The sequence below is a fragment of the Heliangelus exortis genome, chromosome 2 (assembly GCF_036169615.1).
Source record: "Heliangelus exortis chromosome 2, bHelExo1.hap1, whole genome shotgun sequence".
Lineage (NCBI taxonomy): Eukaryota > Metazoa > Chordata > Aves > Apodiformes > Trochilidae > Heliangelus > Heliangelus exortis.
The window spans coordinates 150,198,674-150,219,291 of NC_092423.1; the positions used below are offsets into that span (position 1 = coordinate 150,198,674).

At 47.6% G+C, this 20,618-nt stretch overlaps 1 protein-coding gene across 1 annotated transcript in view; it reads right to left on the reverse strand.

Moving 5' to 3' along the window:
• The window catches only part of ZC3H3 (zinc finger CCCH-type containing 3), a 216,577-nt gene that overhangs the window by 26,805 nt on the left and 169,154 nt on the right, over positions 1 to 20,618 (reverse strand). The window contains exons 6-9 of the mRNA XM_071738554.1: positions 17,826 to 17,907; positions 13,957 to 14,112; positions 12,626 to 12,695; positions 6,481 to 6,612 (exon numbers count right to left, since the gene is read on the reverse strand). Coding sequence (XP_071594655.1) covers positions 6,481 to 6,612; positions 12,626 to 12,695; positions 13,957 to 14,112; positions 17,826 to 17,907 — 440 coding nt within the window. The remainder of the gene's footprint in view (positions 1 to 6,480; positions 6,613 to 12,625; positions 12,696 to 13,956; positions 14,113 to 17,825; positions 17,908 to 20,618) is intronic.

A 20,618-nucleotide genomic window follows, 5' to 3' on the forward strand; every position in this document is an offset into this window, starting at 1 on the left:
TTCTCCTTTTTTGTGATAACAGATTCAGGGGAACAAATACCCCCAGGCTGCCACTCTCCATCATGAACTCAAGATAAATAAGAGAAAAGCCCAAAGATATTTAGCTGCTAGCTGGGGCTAACACAGCTCATGTGGTTTTACCCAAAGAAATTTATTCATTTTATTGTAGCAGACAGAAAAAAGAAGTTTATGGTGGGAACCTGTTAGACTTCCACCAGAAAAAGAGAAAATCACCAACCTAAGAAGTCATCAGACTGGAGAAATAGAAATGAGAACAAGGCAATCAGCTAAGAAAAAGCCCCAGTGTTGGAATTTTCTACAGAAAAATCAAGCAGCTGTGAAAAACACCAAACTCCACATTGGGGAGGAGGAGGATTTTTTCCCAAGGAAGCAAAACTTCCTCAGGCAGCATGTGCTGAGCAGAACTACCCCTGATAGCATGAGAGTTACCAATATTTTCATACAGTCCCAGGCTGGTTTGAGTCAGAAGGGACCTTAAAGGCCATCTGGTCCCTGGGCAGGGACACCTCCCACCAGCCCAGGATGCTCCAAGCCCCATCCAACCAGGACTTGGACACCTCCAGGCATGGGGCAGCCACAAAAATTTTGGGCAACCTGGGCCAGGATCTCATCACTGTCACAATGAAGACTTTCCTCCTAATGTTTAACCTAAATCTTCCCTTTTTTCAGCTTCAAGCTGTTCCCCCTTATCTCATCAGAAAATGTGAGGGGTAGGAAGGGATCTTTGGGGATGATTTAGTTTGTCCCAGACACACATCCAGTTCAGGCTCACCTAGAGCAGATTGCACAGGATGGCACCCAGATGGGTTTTGAATGATTCTAGAACTGGTGAAATGCAGATCACCTCTCTGGGCATCCCACTCTGCCACCTTCAAAGAACTTTCTCCTCATCTTTAAAGTTTCTCCTCATCTTTAGATGAAACTTGAACGTTCAAGTCAAATGCCCATCACCTCCTGTCCTCCATTGGGCACCACTGAAAAGAGACTGGGCCCTATCACTCCAGGTCCTTGTCAAAAGTCCTTCTCCAGCTTTCCTGTAGCCCCTTCAGGTACTGAAAGGTGCTCTAAGGTTTCCCCAGAGAGTTCTCTTCCCCCCACTACACAACCCCAGGAATTCTTCACCAAAGAGGTGCTACCTGGTGCTATGTGGAGAAGATGCAAATCAGAGCTCCAGTGAAAGGCTGCTGGGAAAGCAGCTCAGGAGGACCAGGAAGATGGATTTTGGGAGACTCATTGGCAGTTTCAGAGAAAATCAGCCATGAGAATCCCTGCTGGAATTGCAGGTCCCCTTTACCAGCAGAGTTAAAAGGTGACAGCAGGTCACTTGCCCAGGTTGCCCAAAGTTGTGTCTGCCCCATCCCTGGAGGTGTCCAAGTCCAGGTCGGATGGGGCTTGGAGCAACCTGGGCTGGTGGGAAATGTCCCTGCAAGGGACCAGATGGCCTTTAAGGTCCCTTCTGACTCAAACCAGTCTGGGACTGGTTTGGTAACTCTCATGCTATCAGGGGCAGGCCTGCTCAGCATATGAGGAAATTCAGCTTTCTTGGGAAAAGTCATCCAGGAGGTGTCCCTGGCCATGGCAGGGAGGGGGTTGGGACTAAATGATCAACAAGATCACTTCCCACTCAAACCATTTGATGCTTTTAAGGATGGAGCTGGTCATACTGGTCAGGGTTCACTGGGAGCGAGGAGTTACCAGCGCACACTGGAGCACGCAGAGCTCCAGCTTCCCTGTGATTTATTCCAGCCCATTTCTCCATGTGTTTTCATCGTAGCCTCATTGTTTAATCTCCCCATGTCTTCCTGCTTAAAAGTCCCCACGGGGGAACAATTTACCCACAGGCTTCAAGGCAGCTGATGGAAACAATCCGGAGATCGGTATTTAATGCGGCCGCGCTCGCTAATGTACACCAGGGGGAAAAAGCTTATTTAATACCAAACAATTTTACAGATGCAGCACTTAAGAAGGGACCTGCCTGACTCACTTGCCTTTGCTCTGACACGCTGTGAGGGCTGGGGAGATGCCAACACCAAAACCTACCCTCACCACGAGTCTTCCAAATCCAGTTTTATTCCCCAGTCGGCAAATCACGGAATCAGCGAATGGTTTGGGTTGGAAGGGACCTTAAAAGAACATTTAGTTCCTAACCCCCTGCCATGGGAAGGGACAAATTCTACCAGGGACACCTTCTACCAGGGACATCTTTCACCAGAACAGGTTGCTCCAAGCCCAATCCAACCTGGGCTTGAACACTTCCAGCCAGAGGCAGCCACAACTTCCCTGGGCAACCTGGGCCAGGGTCTCCCCACCCTCACACTGAGGAATTTCTTCCTAAGATCTAATGATTTCCTCATCATAGAATCATTCAATGTCAGGTTGGAAAGGACTTTAAGGATCATCTGCTCCAACCCTTTTAATATTATTGCTTATATTAGATGTCTCAGCACCCCGTCGAGCTGAGACTCAAAACTTTCCAAAATGGGGGAATCCACCGCTTCCCATGGGAAACCATTCCAATGCCTGACTGTCCTCATGGGGAAAAATTTTCCTCTTTTCTTCAATCAGAATCTCTCCCAGAAGCAACTTGTGCCCATAGCCCCTTGTCTTGTCCATGGGACTCCTTGTAGACCAGGTTGCTCCAAGTCCCATCCAACCTGAGCTTGAACAAGGGGCCAGGGGCAGCCACAACCTCCCTGGGCAACCTGGGCCAGGGTCTCACCACCCTCACTCTAAAGAATTTTTTCTGACTGCCTAATAACCTCCCAATCAGTCATAGTTTGTGCCTATAAAGCCAATCTCAAAGCTCCCTGAGGTTGTCCATGGATGTAATGCAGGTGTTTGCCCTAATTCCCAGGTCCAAGCTCTCAGCCACGCAGAGATCTCAGCCCAGGGTTTCCCATCAAAGATCACAACATGCAGTGCCTGTCACCACTCCTCTGGGCCAGAAATTACTTCATATTATTTCATGGTTTAATTTATATTATTTCATAGTTGTTCTATTGGTTTATTTCTATTCATCTTTGTCTTAATTGCTATGATCTGGGTATTACTTCAGAAGCCAAGCCTGGGAGCTGCAAAGCCAAAAGGTTTGGCAGAGAAATCACCTCTTGGACAAGCAAAAATCCTTCCTCCAAGCTCATCACTGCCCATGTCACCCACCTGCCACAGCATCTCTTGCCCTGCTTCTTCCTAGCCCTAAGGGACACGGCCACCATGGCTTCACTCAACAATTTTCCATCATCCCTTGTGACCACCAGCATCACCCCACCCTCCCCCAGTGGACTCATGGCCCATACTGAGCTGAAGGAATAGAGGAGGAATGACAGGGAACCAGAAAACAGCTTTGACCACAGAGCAGCCCAAGGAAAAACATCTTCAGGAAACCCTGAAGAGCATCTGCAAGATGCTCTTTCTCCCTCTCTTCCCACTTCTCCCATTGAGCTTCCTCCAGTGCAGGTGAACAGCCCAGAGGGATCAGCATCATCCAGAATAATCATTTCATGGTGTTTGAGAAGGTCAACAAGCTCCAGGAAAAGAGGCACGGAGATTTCCATGGTGGGCATCACTTCATAGCTTTAGATAAGACCTCTATGATCTTGTGTTAAAATGGCTCAAATTGCAGAATTATTTGGAGACATAGCTCAAGGTGAACTTGCAAGTTCCTCCACTCCTTTTAGGAAGCTGTAAATCCATGTATGGACACACCAGGTGGAGTAATTTCCAACTCATGACAGAGGAATGGGTGAGGATGCTGGAAATCAAATCAATCAAATCAAATCAGTTCTGGCTCTGCTACCACCACCTTCCTCCTGGAAACAATTTAATTGGGGGTAACATTCCCTTAATGAAGGACATGGTCATGCTCTTGTAGATGAGCTGTCCCCTCTCCCCAAAAGTGGAGGGACCTTTATGCTCTGGAGCCTAAGTTCCCAAAAAAGGGGCTTAGGAAGGCAAAATTAAAACTTTCTCACTTAAGTTCCTGATGAGGTCAGAGCAGACCAATCCCAGCACCTTTTCTTCAAAGAGCTGAAAGTTACAGCTCCTGGGATGGGTCAAAGGCTCATCAACCTGGCCTGAACATTGTGCAAGACATCAAGAAAGTGCTTAAGAGGCAACGCTGCCAACGACACGTCATAAATTATGGATAATAATGGACACGTTTTACAAAGATCTGATAAAAAAAAAATAAAAATGGTGCTTCTTGAAAAGAGAGGCAAACACAACGAGGAGAAGAGCCCAGTGCACCCAACCCCAGCGTGAAAGAACCTAATTTCCAGCCATTCCCATTGGAGTTTATCCCCCAAGGATGCCACGCCGGGGTCGGGAACCTTCGCCTTCCGCGCCTCCGCGGTTCCGATGGAGCTCGGGCAGCTCTTGGAATTCCTCAGACAGGGAAAGGGAGAAATGAGTGAAGATTTACTCCCTTCCTAAATAATTCAGAAGAAAAGGGACTGTGCATCTTTAACAAGCCATCGTTTTATGAAGCAAGGTTAACATTTTCACTTGATTCAGTAGAATATTATAAACTCTCCCGGGTCCATTTGAGGACTTTCTACTTCGAGCAAAGGAATGGACTCAGCACTTTTTATATTATTTAGAGAATAAAATTAACCCTTAATGGCCCAAGCTGGTATTTCTCCTCCCCACTTAAATATGGCCCGCTCAGCAATTTCTCCCCATATATAATTACAGGCTGCTATCCATCATCTGTAGGAGAATGCTTTTCTGACACTCTAAAAGTGACACAGTAAGCACTTTTACTAATAGAATAAATATTCTAAATATCTCTTTTATATTTTCATTTAAATTGGAATATTTTAAAAATAATTGTAAGGGCCCTGCCTGCGTGGCTGGAGCTCTGCTGGAGGGAGGTGGCAGGATGCCCACGTTTTCCTGTGGAGGAAATGTTTATCCTGCATGCAGTCCCCTCCACAAAAAGTAATTAGGCACAGACTAATTTATTGGCATCTCCCTCCACTGCTGCTGGTGTCCTGCTTTCCTTAAAGCTCTCACTTTTGGCTTTTTGCCCTTTCCTTTTGCCTGGTTTTTTTGCCCTGTAGAGGGCACGGATGGGTTTGCTTCTAGAAGGAACCATCAGCTCTTGTGTTTGGGTTCTGGGACAGGCTGGTGGCTTTGCAGGGTGACATCAAAGGTGATGGGTGCTGAGCAGCAAAAGTTTCACTGGTTGGGTTGTTCCTCTGCCAAAGAGAGGTGTAGAGATGGAGAAGAAGAGAGGAGAGGAGAGGGAGGAGAGGAGAGGAGAGGAGAGGAGAGGAGAGGAGAGGAGAGGAGAGGAGAGGAGAGGAGAGGAGAGGAGAGGAGAGGAGAGGAGAGGAGAGGAGAGGAGAGGAGAGGAGAGGAGAAGAGAGGAGAAGAGAAGAGAAGAGAAGAGAAGAGAAGAGAAGAGAAGAGAAGAGAAGAGAAGAGAAGAGAAGAGAAGAGAAGAGAAGAGAAGAGAAGAGAAGAGAAAGAGAAGAGAAGAGAAGAGAAGAGAAGAGAAGAGAAGAGAAGAGAAGAGAAGAGAAGAGAAGAGAAGAGAAGAGAAGAGAAGAGAAGAGAAGAGAAGAGAAGAGAAGAGAAGAGAGAGAGAAGAGAAGAGAAGAGAAGAGAAGAGAAAAGAGAAGAGAGAAGAGGAGCCCCTTGGGGCTCCACCCAAGAGGAGCACAAGGATCTGAGCATCCAGCTCCTCATCCCAGCAACTTCCCAGGTGGAAAGCAGGTGAAATTAAGAGGGATCCTGAAATCTTCAGGAGCAGCAAGTCCAGGCAAAACCTTGTTAGACAAAAACCCATTCATTAATCTATTAAATCAATAAAGTAATATCATTCCATAGGCCTGCTGGGGGGTCTTTGGGATGGTGCCCTGTGAGCTGGAAGACTCAAGGAAAACAAAATGATTCTCTCCTCTACTTCCAACCTACTACACCTCCCACTAGACCAGGTTGCTCCAAGCCTCATCCAACCTGGCCTTCAACTCTTCCAGGAAGTGGGAAACCACAGCTTCTCTGGGCAACGTGGTCAAGGGTCTCACAACCTTCACAGTGAAGAATTTCTTCCTAAGTTCTCACCTAAATCTCCCTGATTTCAGCTTGAAATCCTTCCCCCTCAACCCACCACTCCATGCCTTTTCCAGAAGTCCCCACCCTGCTTTCCTGCAGCCCCTTCAGTACTGGAAGGTGCCCTAAGATGTCTCTGGAGTCTTCTCCCCAACTCTCAGCCACTCTCCACAGCTGAGAAGTTGCCCTTCATTTCTTTTCTTTCCCCCCCTGCCTGTAAAGCAACCAAACCACTCTGGCTGGAACTCTTTGGAAAGGCTCAGGACTGCTTTTCATCACATCCAGGTGTTCAGCAGCTTCCACCTCTACGATGCTGCAGCTCGTGTGGAAAAAAAAAAAACAGCTCGTGGCTTCAGCAAAGATTCATCTGTCCCAGGACCCCAAGAGCTGGGATCCCTATTTTACCTTTTCTCCCATGGGGCAGTAGCCTTTGAGGAAATCCTGGCACACTTCTGCCTTTCTGGACACATAGACATGGCTGTAGGGACAGTTGCTGTTGTTGCAGATCCCTTTCAAGAAGTAGGAGCACACTGGCATCTGCAAGGGTAGAGGATGAGAAACCCATTAGTGTATTCCCCCCCAAAAAACCCCTCGTGATTAGGAACAGTTCCAGCCTCCAGAGCTGAAATAAAACCAGGACATGTGTAAAATAAGGAAACACCTTCTGCCAGCCACCGTATCAGGTGTGGCTGCAATGCAGGTCTGTGAAATTCTGTGGTCCTGCTTTATCCGTGGGGTGAACACACTGCCTTAGCATCCTTTGGGATGCTGGAAGAGAGGGTGGGATGCATGAAACTGTCACCAGAAAGAAAACTGTATGACCCACGGAAGGGAGAATCCTAAGAAACTCTGCTATCAGGAGGGCTTTGCTGGTACCACACATGGGGTGGATTCATCTTCTCCCACCTAACCTTGAAGAGGAGAAAAGGGGCAGCTGCTCCCCAGACTCTTTGCACACAGTAGGGACTAAGCTGAGCTCACTGTCACCCAACAAAGGATCAAAAAAAGGGAGACACAGTGGTTGTGATGGAAACTGTGGTGTGGGGCTCATGTCCAGCCCCAAGACCCTCTCTCATGGTGGGTTTTGGCCCTTGTGGCCAAACCAGGATCCTGAGGGTGCCACACACCACCCAATTTGGCTCTTTTATGGGTATGGAGGTGACTTGAGGGTGGGTTAGCTCCTCCAAAAGGTGAATCCTGATGAGGAGAAAAAAAAGAGAGCTTGCACCTCAGCAAGTATTTTTTGGGGGGTGTTTGAATCACACCAAGGCACCAGCCTGGAACCCTCCAAGAGCTGCGAGCGATGGGATGATGCCTGTTTCTGTGTGCTGGAGGAGGGATGCTCCAGGAGGGATGCTCCAGGAGGGATGCTCCAGGAGGGATGCTTCAGGAGGGAGGGAAAGGAGGAAGAGAGCCATGAGCAGTTGAGGAGGAGAAAGATTGGACCCACGGAGCAGAGCCCTGCACCCGAGCTTCAGCACCGCAACATCCGACGGGGAAAAGCAAAGGAGCAAAGATCCTCCTCGTCCTCAAACCACAATCTTCACCTTCTTGCCAGCTGTTATAATTAAAAACAAATTACCAGCCTGCTGTGATATTTCAGCATCCTTAACTCACCAGCTACCACAGGCAAACATCCTCACCCTGTTAGGCAGCTGCCAACGGGAAGGTGCACGTCCTGAAGCCGTCGTGACGATCCGGCTCCTCCTTGCTCCATCCCTTGCTCCTTGCTTACAACTTGGATTTCCTCACTACTCCTTTCACCAGTAGTATCTCAGTCCTGTCAGCTCGAGCATCCCCCAAACTAATATTTACAATTCTGCACATAACCACGGGCGAGGCTATCTGGAAAAATCCCTTTCTCCTGAAGGGCACATTAGGGTTTTAACTGAATTGGCTCACTCGAGGCGAAGAGAGAAATGGAAAGAAGGAGGGAGGAATGAAAACAAAGGGTGCTTTAAAAGAGAAGAGTTTATTTTTAATTGTCTTTTAACTGCAGACATTAACATAAAGGACAGGGCTCTGGGGCTATCTTTTTTGGTGGTGGTGGTGTGACCGTAAATGATTCCCTTAATGTAGTTTTTGATATAGAGCCCAAATTAGCTCTAATAAAAAGGGATAATAAAGGCAGCTCTTCGACAAAAATAAACGCCTCCTAGCTGTCAAGCCTGAGCCATTATCAAGAGGAAGCAGCACTCTCATTTCAATTAACCTTGTTTGCACCCCACTACGTCCACACAAATAACAATAACATTAATTCAAGGCACTGGTGCAGTGCGTCCGTATTAGACAGCTCTGACTATGTACAGGCTTTGGAGCCAGCAGCTAATGAACCCGAAACTCCACGTGAATTTCCAAATTGCTCACAACAGAGTTTTGAAGCTCTATTAGGGAGAAAAATGCTGATTCTTTTTCGAGTTCCTCAAGGGGAAAAGCTGTTGTAGCAGCAGCAGTGGGCGGCTGCCCGAGTCCCAGCCTCTTGCGAAGCTTCAATCACAAACTCATTCATTCAGATTTATTGGTTTCCCTCAACCACCAGGACCCCATGGTGGAGAATTTCCCTGTGTGGGGGGCTCCTCAGCTGAGGGCTTTGTCCTGCAGCCCTTGCAATCCTCCAACTCTCAGATTTCCTTCTCCTCCAGGCTTCTTTTTTTCCATCATCAGAGGCACGGGTTGGATTTTGAAGGCATCTGCCAAGCATCAGGAGCCTGCCCCAGAGAGCATCCTCTGCTTGGAGCAAGGGTTTTGCTGCTTAGGATGGGGAAAAGCTTCTTGCTGAACCCATGCAGATTTCCCCATGTGAAACAGAAGGATTGTCTCCATTTTTTAGTGGGGAAACTGAGGCATGAAGTCACCCCAGAAGATTTTTGTCCTCAAACTAATAGCTAAGCCCTGCAAGATTTTGGTCCTTCATTCCTTTTGGTCCCATTGCTGGTGACTTTCCAGGGAGGTGAGATACAGGATGATTCAGGTTTTTTCTCTCCAGTAACATGGGACAGGATGCTAAGAAATGGCCTCAAGTTGTGCCAGGGGAGGTTTAGATTGGTTGTTAGAAGAAACTTCTTCACTGAAAGGGTTGTCAGGCACTGGAACAGGATGCCCAGGGAGGTGCCTGAATCACCATTCCTGGAGGTGTTGAAAAGATGTGTAAATGTGGTGCTGAGGGACCTGGTTTAGCACTGGACTCAAGCACTGGGTTAATGGTTGGATGCAATGATCTTAAAGGTCTTCTCCAACCAGAACAATTCTGTGACAATAACCTGAAGCTTCTCCTATGAGGAGTTTGTGCCATTCCTCCCCCCCCAAACCACAACTCATCCTCACTAAACACACAGAAAACCCTTTCTCTCCTTAAACCCCCAACTCAAACAGCCCAAACCCAAGCTGCCTCCCAATGCCACATCAGAGAAGCTCCAAAAAACACAGGAGTGGAGGAAAAAAAATGTTGCCTTCCTCCACTGAGTGACTTCACCTGCTTTTTTTCACTGCTGATAAATGAGGCCAATGCCACCTTTGCAAGTAATCACCTGGGTTAACAGGGAGCTACAGGAGTTAAAAAGCAAAAGTCGCCTCTCACGTTGGGTAGCAGCATCCCCACAGCTATAAATCACCCTGAAACAAGCTTGAACTCCACAGAAGAGGTTGTTTCTCTTCCAGCCTTGCGTTGACAACAAGGTGGTGAGTGGAGACCTCTCAACTGGCCCCAGGGAGCCTTCATCCTGTGAAAAATAATCCTCTTTCCCCACGGAGTGTGACGTGCACGGCCAAAAACGTGTGTTCCGAAAGCATTTGTTTCTAAGGCATGGCAGAGAGCTGGCACCTGCCTGTTTTCTTTGTAAGGTTTGTTAATTTAATGCCTCAGCTTGGGTTTGGATGATGCTTCAGTAGAGGTGAGCTGCTAAGGAAGAAGGTGAGATGGGCAGAAGCCACCTCTGCCCCATGGGTCCCCTTTGCCAGGGATTCTGTTCGTAATGTACCACCAGCAAACTGGCTCTTCTGCACTGTCACCTCCTTTTTAAATTCAGTTTTATTATCATGATGATATTATCACCATTCTTCCCCTATTTCTAACTGGTCATATTTCTTCCCCTATTTTTAACTGGTCAGATGCTGCTAAGAGGGAAAAACCAGTTGTCCCCATCATTCCACAGCCAGTGGGCCCCATCTATCCACTGAAAATGGAACCCAGAAGCCAAAAACTTGTGGTTTCCCTTGAAGCACCAAGACACACCTGTGTTTCTGGAGGGGAAACTGAGGCCACACCTCCACCAGTAAATTAAGCTGAGGAAAATATTTCTGAGTACCAAGACCAGCTGGCACAAACCCATCTGCATCCAACCAGCATTTGGCGGACACAGCTATGGGCAACCAACCAACTCCTTGGCAGGTTCCACCTCCAAAGTCTCACCCAGGTTTTTGCTCTGGGACCTAAAAAAAAAGCTCCAGCACCTGCTGAAATAGCATGTAATTAATTTGTACAGATGTAAGGCAGTGGTCCTGCATGGGCTGGATGAGTAGCAATCCTCTGGCACAGAGGTGCAGGCAGCGGTTCCGTGCTGCCGTTACCTCTTGCACATCACTGACTCAGGTGAAAAAGTCTCATTGGCTCCCTGCCCCCTTCAAATCTGCATTGATTCTTGCAATTCTGGATACACCACCAGCCAGGCTCTATGCAAAGCTTTTTTTATCTTTCTTGCCTTTTTTTATTTCTAAAGTCTAACTCCCTGTTGTAGAAAGAAAATAAACCAAAACGGAACAACAACCGAAACTCCAACCAGCCCTTTTTCCCTTCTATCAATTCTCATCCTCATCCCTTTTTTTTGACATGCCACGAGTCAGGGAGTACAGCTGTCCCCAGTCTATCTCCTCTATTTTATATACTGGTGATTAAGTGACTCTGAAGAGAGATCCATGTAAAAAACATATGGTGCTCTGTGCCTCCTTCCGAGCGGCTCCGCTCGCCGCCACGATAACTTATGAGCTCCCCACTGACAAAGAACGTGCCTCAGGCAAAGGGAGAGGAAAAGGAGACAGGAAAACAGTCTGCCCAAAGGCAAATCCTGTTGGAAAAGGTCCTGTCCTAGATGCTGACAGGACCTGACATCCCCTGGGTTGAATCCTTTAGCAGTCAAATAATTGCACTTTAATTACCTAAGTGATGCTCCAAGGGAGGGGGGGGAAGAAGGTGCTAAAAGGACAATTCACAGGGCACAGGCTAAAGAACCAGAACTTGAGTGACTGACAGAGTTGGATTTGCTCAGCCTGGAGAAGAGAAGGCTCCAGGAACACCTTAGAGCACCTTCCAGCCCCTGAAAGGGCTCTAAAGATAGGGGTGGACTTTTGACAAGGGCACGTAGTGATGGGATGAGGAGTAATGGCTTTAAACTGGAAGAGGAAAGATTGAGAGTAGATTTTCAGAAGAAATTCTTTCCTGTGAGGGTGGTGAGACCCTAGCCAAGGTTGCCCAACCTGTGCTTGCCTCATCCTTGAAGCATTCAAGGCCAGGAGGGGCTTGGAACAACCTGGTCTAGTGGGACGTGTCTCTACTTTCTGGCATCTCTATCCCAACAGTGAAGCATTGACACCAGAGCTGGTCACAAACCACCCCCCTGCTTTATTTTGTGTTTCAGTACCCTGGTGGGATTAACATTCTTGCTGTTGTTTGGGTGATCCTTTGTCTGTAGCAGAGAAATGATCCTTAAAATCCACCCAACAAAGCTGAAATGTAAATTTCACATCCCAGCTTGGCAAAGGACCCAGCAGCTACACTTAACCTTCTGCACCAACTCCACCTCAGCTTCAACACTTGAGGTCTCCAGAGCTACATTTGACCTGAGATTCTAGGTGTTAAACCACTAAATTCTCAACTGATAATCACTAAAAGAAAACCTAATTATTTTTCCATCTCGCCCTGTGTAATAAAACCACGGAGCCCCGAGCACACCAAGGAGGTTGAAGATGATGATGAACTCAAAAACTCTTCTGCCAGCTGCTTTCACTGCCTGGCTTTGTAGAAAGGTTAATTTAGACCTCTTGTGTGTTCTAACATCCTCCTCTTCCAACCCCAAGGTTGATTTAGAGGGAGCCAGGGTGATCTAGAGGGAAGGGTCATGGTACAGAGGTAGCTAAGGATTAGATGCAACTTAAAGGCTACTTCCATGCTCTTTCTCTCCAATCCCTGGAGTTTAAGTGCTCCTTAACCCAACACAGCCCTGAGTGCTCCAATCTGATGCTTGATGTGCTCATCATTTCCCCCACTGGCTGGGAGGCACCTTCTGCTCTCACAAGTCCATCATGAGCCTGAAAGAGCTTTTAAGCCAACTACAACCAAACTTTGTTGACAGCACTCAAAGAGGTAAAATTCCCTACAACCAGCATAGATCTGCTTGCCAGTAAAGTCCCTCCAAGCTCATTGGGAAGCCACTGGAAAGCTCTACTGGCTCCTGGAGTCCCACCAAGCTTCTTCCAAGAAGCTTCCAAATGTCTTCTTGGAACCAGATGACATTTAAGGCCCCTTCCACCCCAAAACCATTCTGTGATTGATACAGACCTTGTCTTTGGAGACTTTGTGGGAAAATGAGCAGGTCCCATCTGTCTTCTTGCACGTGCCACGAAGAAACCTGCAGAAACACCAGAAGGAGAAGGTTGAGCATGAGGTGGGCTGCAAAACCCAAGGGTTTTAAACAGCAAACATCTGCTACCCAGGGAAGTGGTGGAGTCACCATCCCTGGAGGGATTTAAAAGTGCTGAGGCAAGACATGGGTTGACTCAAGCAGTGGACTTGGCACAGTTGGACTTGTTCTTAAAGGTTTTTTCCAACCAAAAGGATTCTATGATTCTATTACCAGGTCCTTTCTAGAACCCTGATTACTCCAGATTCTGGATGAAGCATCAGGAGGATCTCTGGGTTTAAGTGGCTAACAGTCAAGAGAAGAAACCAAGATCCCAGGGCATGTGGGGATGTCTGGATTCAGGGTTTGGACTCCTAGGAAGCACGAGGGTGACAGTAGATTAATAAAATACACATTACTGTGGGAAGTGAGGTGGTCTGAACCTTTCCAAAGCAGTCTCATATATTCTGAGTTGCATAACCTCACAGGAAAAAGTTGGCTGAATTTAGAGCTGAGCATGGAGAGGTTCATTAAAAATAAAACCAAATTCAAGTTGGTTTGAATAAATGGAGAACATACAGAACCAGCAAACTAAGTTTGCAGATGATTGTGACTGAAAGATAGCTGTGTGCAGCTCCTCAAACACCCAGGGCTGAAAAAAAAAAAAAAAAAGGACTTCCTAAACCAACAGCAGACTGAGAAAAATAAGAGATGACAATGGGATTGGATTTAGAAGGCACCAGGGTAAGGAAACACCAGATCAGAAGTAGATCAGCATTGTCCTCTAGTGATTCGTGGAAATGTGGATGGTTGGAGACCCAAAAGACCCTTAAGGACCAGAAATTCCTAAAGTATGCAAGGACTACAGCCCAAACCCAGACTTGGTCATCAATTAAGAAGAACCAAGGATTTGGGAAGACTTCAGAGCACCTTCCAGCACCTGAAGAGGGTCCAGGAATGCTGGGCATGGAATATATGATGAAGGGGAATGGTTTCAAGCTGAAAAAGGGGAGATTTAGGTTAGATACTTGAAAGAAATTCTTTTCAATGAGAAAGAATGAGGTGGTGAGAGCCTGGACCAGTTTGCCTGGAAAAGCTGAGGCTGCCCCATCTTTGGAAGTGTTGAAGGTTGGGTTGGATGGAACTTGGAGGAGCCGGGTCAGAAAGTGTGGGAAGTGGGTTAGGACTGGATCATCTCCCGAGTTCTATCCCAACCCAAATCATTTTGTGATGCTCTGATAAGCCAAAACCTGACCTGGTGCATCCATACCTGGTGCAGACAGCCACCTTCTCTGGATCATGGATGTAGGGACAGCTCTCCCCCCGGTTACATTTCCCAAAGCGGTTGTAGTACATGCAATATTCCTTCTTCTTTTTCTTCTGCTTGGCTTGACGAATGATGGCCAAGCTCCTCTGAACAGCACGGCTGAAGGAGAAGGAGAGACAGGGTCAGGGAACACCTCTCATTTTGATACAACAATGACACAGAGAGGACAGGTCAACAGCACCTGAAACCACGACAGAGCCCGAGTTACGTTTTGATGGGAGAGGGAGATATTCGGGAAGTTTGTGCTGGGCCATAAGCTCTTCATGTCTTTACTTTTGGCCAACTTCACCCCAGATTTTAATAATCTGCAAGAGGAGGCCAATCTCCAACCCTGGAAACATCTACACTGTCCTAGTTTCGGCCAGGATAAAGGTGATTATTATTATTATTATTATTATTATTATTATTAGCAACAAAAAGAGGACTAAAGAGAATCTCTGTCTTTTATTGAATGAGGAGGAAACAAAATGGCAAAGGATGAGGAAAAGGCTGAGGTACTGTCCTCGTTAGGGCCAGGATAAAGGTGATTTTCTGTCTTGGACTTTTGCTTTCAGCTGAGTCTCTTGGAAGGAGCTGCACTTGCTGAAATGAACAGCAAGTTTCTCAGGCAGTGTCTGCTGCTGGGACTGATCCCACTCGATGTTTAGAGTTCCAGCTGGAGAATGGGGTGCAGAACCAAGGCCACTGCTCAGCTCTGAGGAACATTTGGCCCTCTGCAAGGAGAAAAGGAGGCAAGAGGTCCCAGCTGCAGCCCTCCTTTGGGGAGGAACAGACAAGAGAAATGGCCAGAATTGACCAAACAGAGGATTCCATCCCATCCACCTCATCCTCAGGAGAAATTGGAGGGATCACCAGGGGCAAAGCCCTTCCTGCTTCCCCTTCTTCCCCTGTGCCTGTTTGCTTGGGCATCCTGGGAGGATTCCATCCCTTCCTCTGCCTGTGCTCCTGATCCATGCCAGCCTGAATCTGTGTGTTCCTGCCTCCAGCTCCCCACTGCTGCTGAGCCCAGGAGTCCAGCCTGGACTTCCCAGGGCTGCCCTGCAGCCTGGGTGGGGATGGGAGAGTTATTGGGGGAAGGGGGAGAGAGGAACCTGGGATCCATTTTCCTGTATATTTGTATATATTCAGTCATTTTTCCTCTTTCTCATTCCTGTTCCATTAAAGCTGTGTAGTTTAGTTCCCAACCCATCAGTCTCTCTCCCTTATTCTCTCTCCTTTCTTTATCAGGGAGGGGAAGGGGATTAATAGAGAGCATCTGGTATTTGGTTTAATTGCTGGGGCAGTGTTAAACCCACAGCACACAACATGCAGCAGGACAAGTTGTGGCCAGCTTGCCAGGAAATTCCTCTGCAGAAGACCTGGGGACCCAAGAACATCAAGACACCCAGGAGTGGTGATGATGCCAACCCCATCCTGGGCTGCATGAGCAAAAATGCAGCCAGGAGGACCAGGGGGAGATCTGTCCCCTCTGTTTGGCATTTGCAAGACCACAGCTGGGCCCTGGGTTTAGTTTGGGGCTCCCAGTACAACACATCCAGTGATGAACTGGGAGTGTGGTCCAGTGAAGGCACCCAAGATGGTTGGGGCTGAAGCAGAGGACATCTGAGAAGAGGCCACAGGTTGATTTGCTCAGCAAGGCCAAGGGGGATTTTATTGTCCTCTGTGGCTTCTTAATAGGATGGTGTAGAGTGGGACCAGACTTTCTCAGAGAAATATGATGGAAGGAGAAGAGACCTTCTGAGGCAGGAGGAAAAACAGAGCTCTCCAGAGGTCCCTTCCCACCACCATGACTGTGATTCTCTCTTAGGATTTTATGAGCATGGAGAGAGCATCCTGAAGTTTTGGAGACCATGGTGAGGTAGAAAACATCCCACACTCTGCTGGGTTCCTGTTGGGGAAGTGGTGTTTCAATACATGGGTCTGCCAGATGCCCCATTGAACTCCCCAGGGTATTGAAGGTCTTCAAGTAGGGACCTGCTTTTGGACCTCAACCAATGAGGGACTTCATGATGGCTGCAGGAACACGAAGGAACACCAAATAAAATCACTAATAATTGCTTGGTGCCTCTAGAAGTTACTTAAGGCCATCAGAAGTTGCTTAGCACACATTTTCCACAAGCTTCCATCTAAAGAGGTGATGACCCAGCAGCCCCAGGGGTGTATGGGACCAAGAGAAAGAGGGGAAATATTGAGAGCTGGGTGAATGCAGCCCCACAGAGGGCACATTTGATCTCTCCAAGAAGATAATCAGATGGTACAGAAAAGACAACTCAAGTTTCCAGTGTTCTGCATGGGGCACACAAAGCTACTTGCTTTAGGTTGTCTGGGTAGTTGGACACATTAGGGACTAGAGGATAAATCTTTATGTATAAAATTATTTTGAGGTGTTTTTTAAATTTTTTTAAATGATTCTTTCAGGATTATTTATATTTTTAAGGCATTTTTTTATCAGAAACAGTGTGGCCAGCTGAGCTAAGATTTTCCCCCTAGTCCTGATCTTGAAGTCCTAAACTTGCTGATCTTGAAGGTCCTTTCCAACCATGATGATTCTATCCTAAATTATGATATTGAAAAAGGGCTCTCCCACAGTCAACACCTTGGCTACTCATGATACTCACCCAGCTCACCAGGATGTTGACCAGAAAGCATTTGCAGGTTGGGCTCCATCCCCATTTAACTCCAATGGCACATTTAAAAGCAGTTTATATTAGCAGTAGAATATGATAAAATATAGCTGGGATCTGGCATTAGGTTTGCATACAGACATCTGGAACAGACATACTTTGGGAATAAATTTTATTCTGCTACAATTAAGAGGGACTTGTCTGCAAATGCTCCCACTTAAGGACGTGATGATATGTGGCACATCTGGAGCACACACAACTTAAATTAAAAAAAGACAAGGAGAAAGCTGGCAGGGAGCTGAACAGCAGCAACGTGGTGTCATTATTCCCAACACACTGATTCCCAGTTGCCAAGAGGCAGGTTCCCAGTTTGGGGGTGGGACAGCAGGAAAACCTACCAGTTTGCTGGGTTAAATTGGGATGGGCTTGTGAGTTGGGATGGGGGGGAACCAAAATATTCCTTGGGAACAATATTGGTTGATTTTAAAAGGGACTTTCCAAGGAGGATTTGGGTTTGTTTAAGGCCATGAAGAAGATTCAGGGGCTGAGGGACCCTCTCCTGTGGAAACAGGTTGAGAGAGTTGGGCTTGTTCAGCCTGGAGAAGTCTGCAGGGAGACCTTAGAGCACCTTCCAGTGTCTGAAAGGGCTTCAGGAAATCTGGAGAGGAATTTTGGATAAGGGATGGGATGAGGGGGAAGGGTTCCAAGCTTCAAGAGAGGAGATTTAGATGAGATCTGAGGAAGAAATTCTTTGCTGTGAAGGTGGTGAGACCCCGGCCCAGGTTGCCCAGAGAAGCTGTGGCTGCCCCATCCCTGGAAGTGCTGAAGGTTGGATGGAGTTTGGAGCAACCTGGGCTGGTAGGAGATGTCCCTGCCCATGGCAGGGGCTTTGGAACAAGATAATCTTTAAGGTCCCTTCCAACCCAAACCACCCCATGATTCTACGACTGAGAAAGGTGCTGCTGTCCACTTACAACTTTCCAAACTTCTTTAAAGCAGAAACCAAGGGTTTCTGATGAGCTTAATAGCTGCTCGTGGCAGAGTACAGGAAAAAACCAGCAGCTAGAGCTTCACCAAATAAACAACCAAGTTAATAGTTGTGTCTGAAGCCAGCAACACCCTCCTGGAGCATAAATCATGTGTAGCACCCAGAGAGGGAGCACAATGTTCCTCCCCTTGAGTACAGACCTGGCGATGTATCGGCTCGTGGCTGATCTGTTCAGGTAGTTGGATGGAGAAGGACCAGGACTGGGTGTACAAAGCAACCTTGCTGTTGGAAACAAAGAGAAAATAAACAACAAATATATATCATTTGCTCAGAATCAGAACATTTTGCAGGAATTCACCCAAAAAAAAAACCAAACCAAAACAATCAGGGGGCTGGAGCACCTCTGCTATAAGGAAAGGCTGAAAGAGTTGGGGTTCTCCAGGCTGGAGAAGGGAAGGCTCCAGGAAAACCTTCTTGCAGCTTTTTAATATTCAAGGAATATTATATAAGAAAGATGGGGACAGACTTCTTAGCAGGGCCTGTTGTGAGAGGACAAGGGGTGATTGTTTTTAGCTAAAAAGGAATTGATTCCACCCAGATCTAAGGAAGAAATGTTTTCTGATCAGGGTGATGAAACTCTGACCCAGGTTGCCCAGAGAGGTTGGAGATGTCCCATCCCCAGAACCATTCAAGACCAGGTTGGGTTGGGGCTTTGAGCAACCTGATCCAGTTGAAGATTCACCTGCTCACTTCTGGGAGGTGGAACTTGGTAACCAAGAGCAGCCTGGCTTGTAAAAGCAATAATTTGGCCAGCAGGACTAGGGCAGGGATTGTTTCCCTGTGCTTGGCACTGGTGAGGCCACACCTCAAATCTTGGGTTGAGTTTTGGGGCCCTTACAAGAGAAAGGAAATTGAGGTGCTGGAGAGTTTCCAGAGAAGGGCAACAGAGCTGGGGAAGGGTCTGGAGCACAAGTTTTCTGAGAAGCAGCTGAGGGAACTGGTGGTGTTCTTGGAGCAAAGGAGGCTGAGGGGAGATCTTCTCCCTCTCTACAACCACCTGAAAGGTCAGAGTGAGGTGGATGTTGGTCTCTTCTCCCAAGGAACAAGCAACAGGACATGAAAAAAACCCTCAAGTTGTGCCAGCAGAGGTTTAGATTGGATATTAGATACAATTCCTTCCCCAAAAGGGTTGTCAGGGTGCCCAGAACAGTTGTGGAGTCTCCATCCCCATAGGGACTTCAAAGCCACGGAGATGTGCTGAGGTTTAGTGGGGGATCTGGCAGTGTTGGGTTAATGACTCAACTCAATGATCTTAAAGGTGCATTCCAACCTAAATCATATTGATCCTGTAATTCCATGACCTTTACAAGTCCCTTCCAACCCACTGATGATCCTACAGTCTCACTGCTTAACACCAAACAGGCAACTTCCAGAGCTAAGATGGGTGAGGAGGCCACCACCCCTGAAGCAGAAGAGGCAAAAGGACTCCTGGACATCTCCAAATACATGGAGGACCTTTCCCCTTGGAACCCGAACATGCCAAAAAAAAAGATGTTTGGCCAACTTGAACACTTGCACCATCAACCCATCAATTTTCCATGCTTGGCTTGGTTGCACCACCACCCCTGAAGCAGAAGAGGCAAAAGAAATCCCTGACATCTCCAAATATATGGAGAACCTTTCCGAATGGAATCAAACATGCCAAAAAAAAGATGTTTGGCCAACTTGAACGTTTGCACCATCAACCCATGAAATTTCCATGCTTGGTGCTGGTTGCACCACCACCCCTGAAGCAGAAGAGGCAAAAGGACTCCTCGACATCTCCAAATACATGGAGAATTTTTCCCCTTGGAATCCAAAAATGCCAAAAAAACAAAAAGATGTTTGGCCAACTTGAACACTTGCACCATCAGCCCAGCAAATTTCCACACTTGGCGCTGGTTGCACCACCACCCCTGAAGCATCTGAGACAAAAGAAATCCCTGACATCTCCAAATACATGGAGAACCTTTCCCCTTGGAACCCAAACACACCAAAAAAAAGATGTTTGGCCAACTTGAACACTTGCACCATCAGCCCAGCAAATTTCCACGCTTGGCTTGGTTGCACCCTGAAGCCAGGGAAGTCCAACGCTTACCTCTGAACCTCATTAAATCACGTAGGAAGGAATCAACTGAAACTAAAAGCTGTTTTTCAGTTTTCCAGGTGGTAGGAGAGAGTCTCAAGTCACTCACCTGCCAGCCCGGGCGCGTTGGGAGAGTGAGCGAGTGGAATTTGATGGCCCCGCGCGCGAAGCTGTCACTCGGGCTGCCGGAGTTGGCGAAGCCCCATCTGTTCCCTCTTCAAATCAAAGCCTTTGGTGCCAGCACGATGCTGGGGAGGGTGGCCCATGCCTGTCTATCAGAGGCATTGAGGAAAGCTCCGTGGAACTCGCCGGGGAAGGCGCCGGAGCTCGCCGCGAGCTCGCTCGAGTTTTGCCGCCGGCGCGTTGAGGATGGGGTTGGGAGTCACCCCTGAGGGTTTTGTTGTGGTGATTTTGAATTTCTTTTTGGCTGCCTCGCTCTAGAAGCAGCTTTTACAACTGGGTTTTGGTGGCAAAGAAACCAAGCAAACCACATGTCAACTATGGGTTGCTCTGAAGATGCCCCAGAGCATCTCTTAGGGAGGACGTGGGTTGAGGTCAGCGTGCTCTGGTCGACCTCCAGATTGATGCTGGGAGAAAAGCCCCAAACTAAAGTCTGACCATTAGAGAAGTAGGGATCACAGAATCACAGAATCATTTGGGTTGGAAAGGAGCTCTGGGATCAAGTCCAACCCTTGATCCACTCCCCCCGTGGTTCCCAGCCCATGGCACTGAGTGCCACATTCAGCCTCTTCTTAAAAACCTCCAGGGATGGGGAATCCACCCCCTCCCTGGGCAGCCCATTCCAGTGTCTGATCACCCTCTCTGGAAATAATTTTTTCCTAAAATCCAACCTAACCCTCCCCTGGCA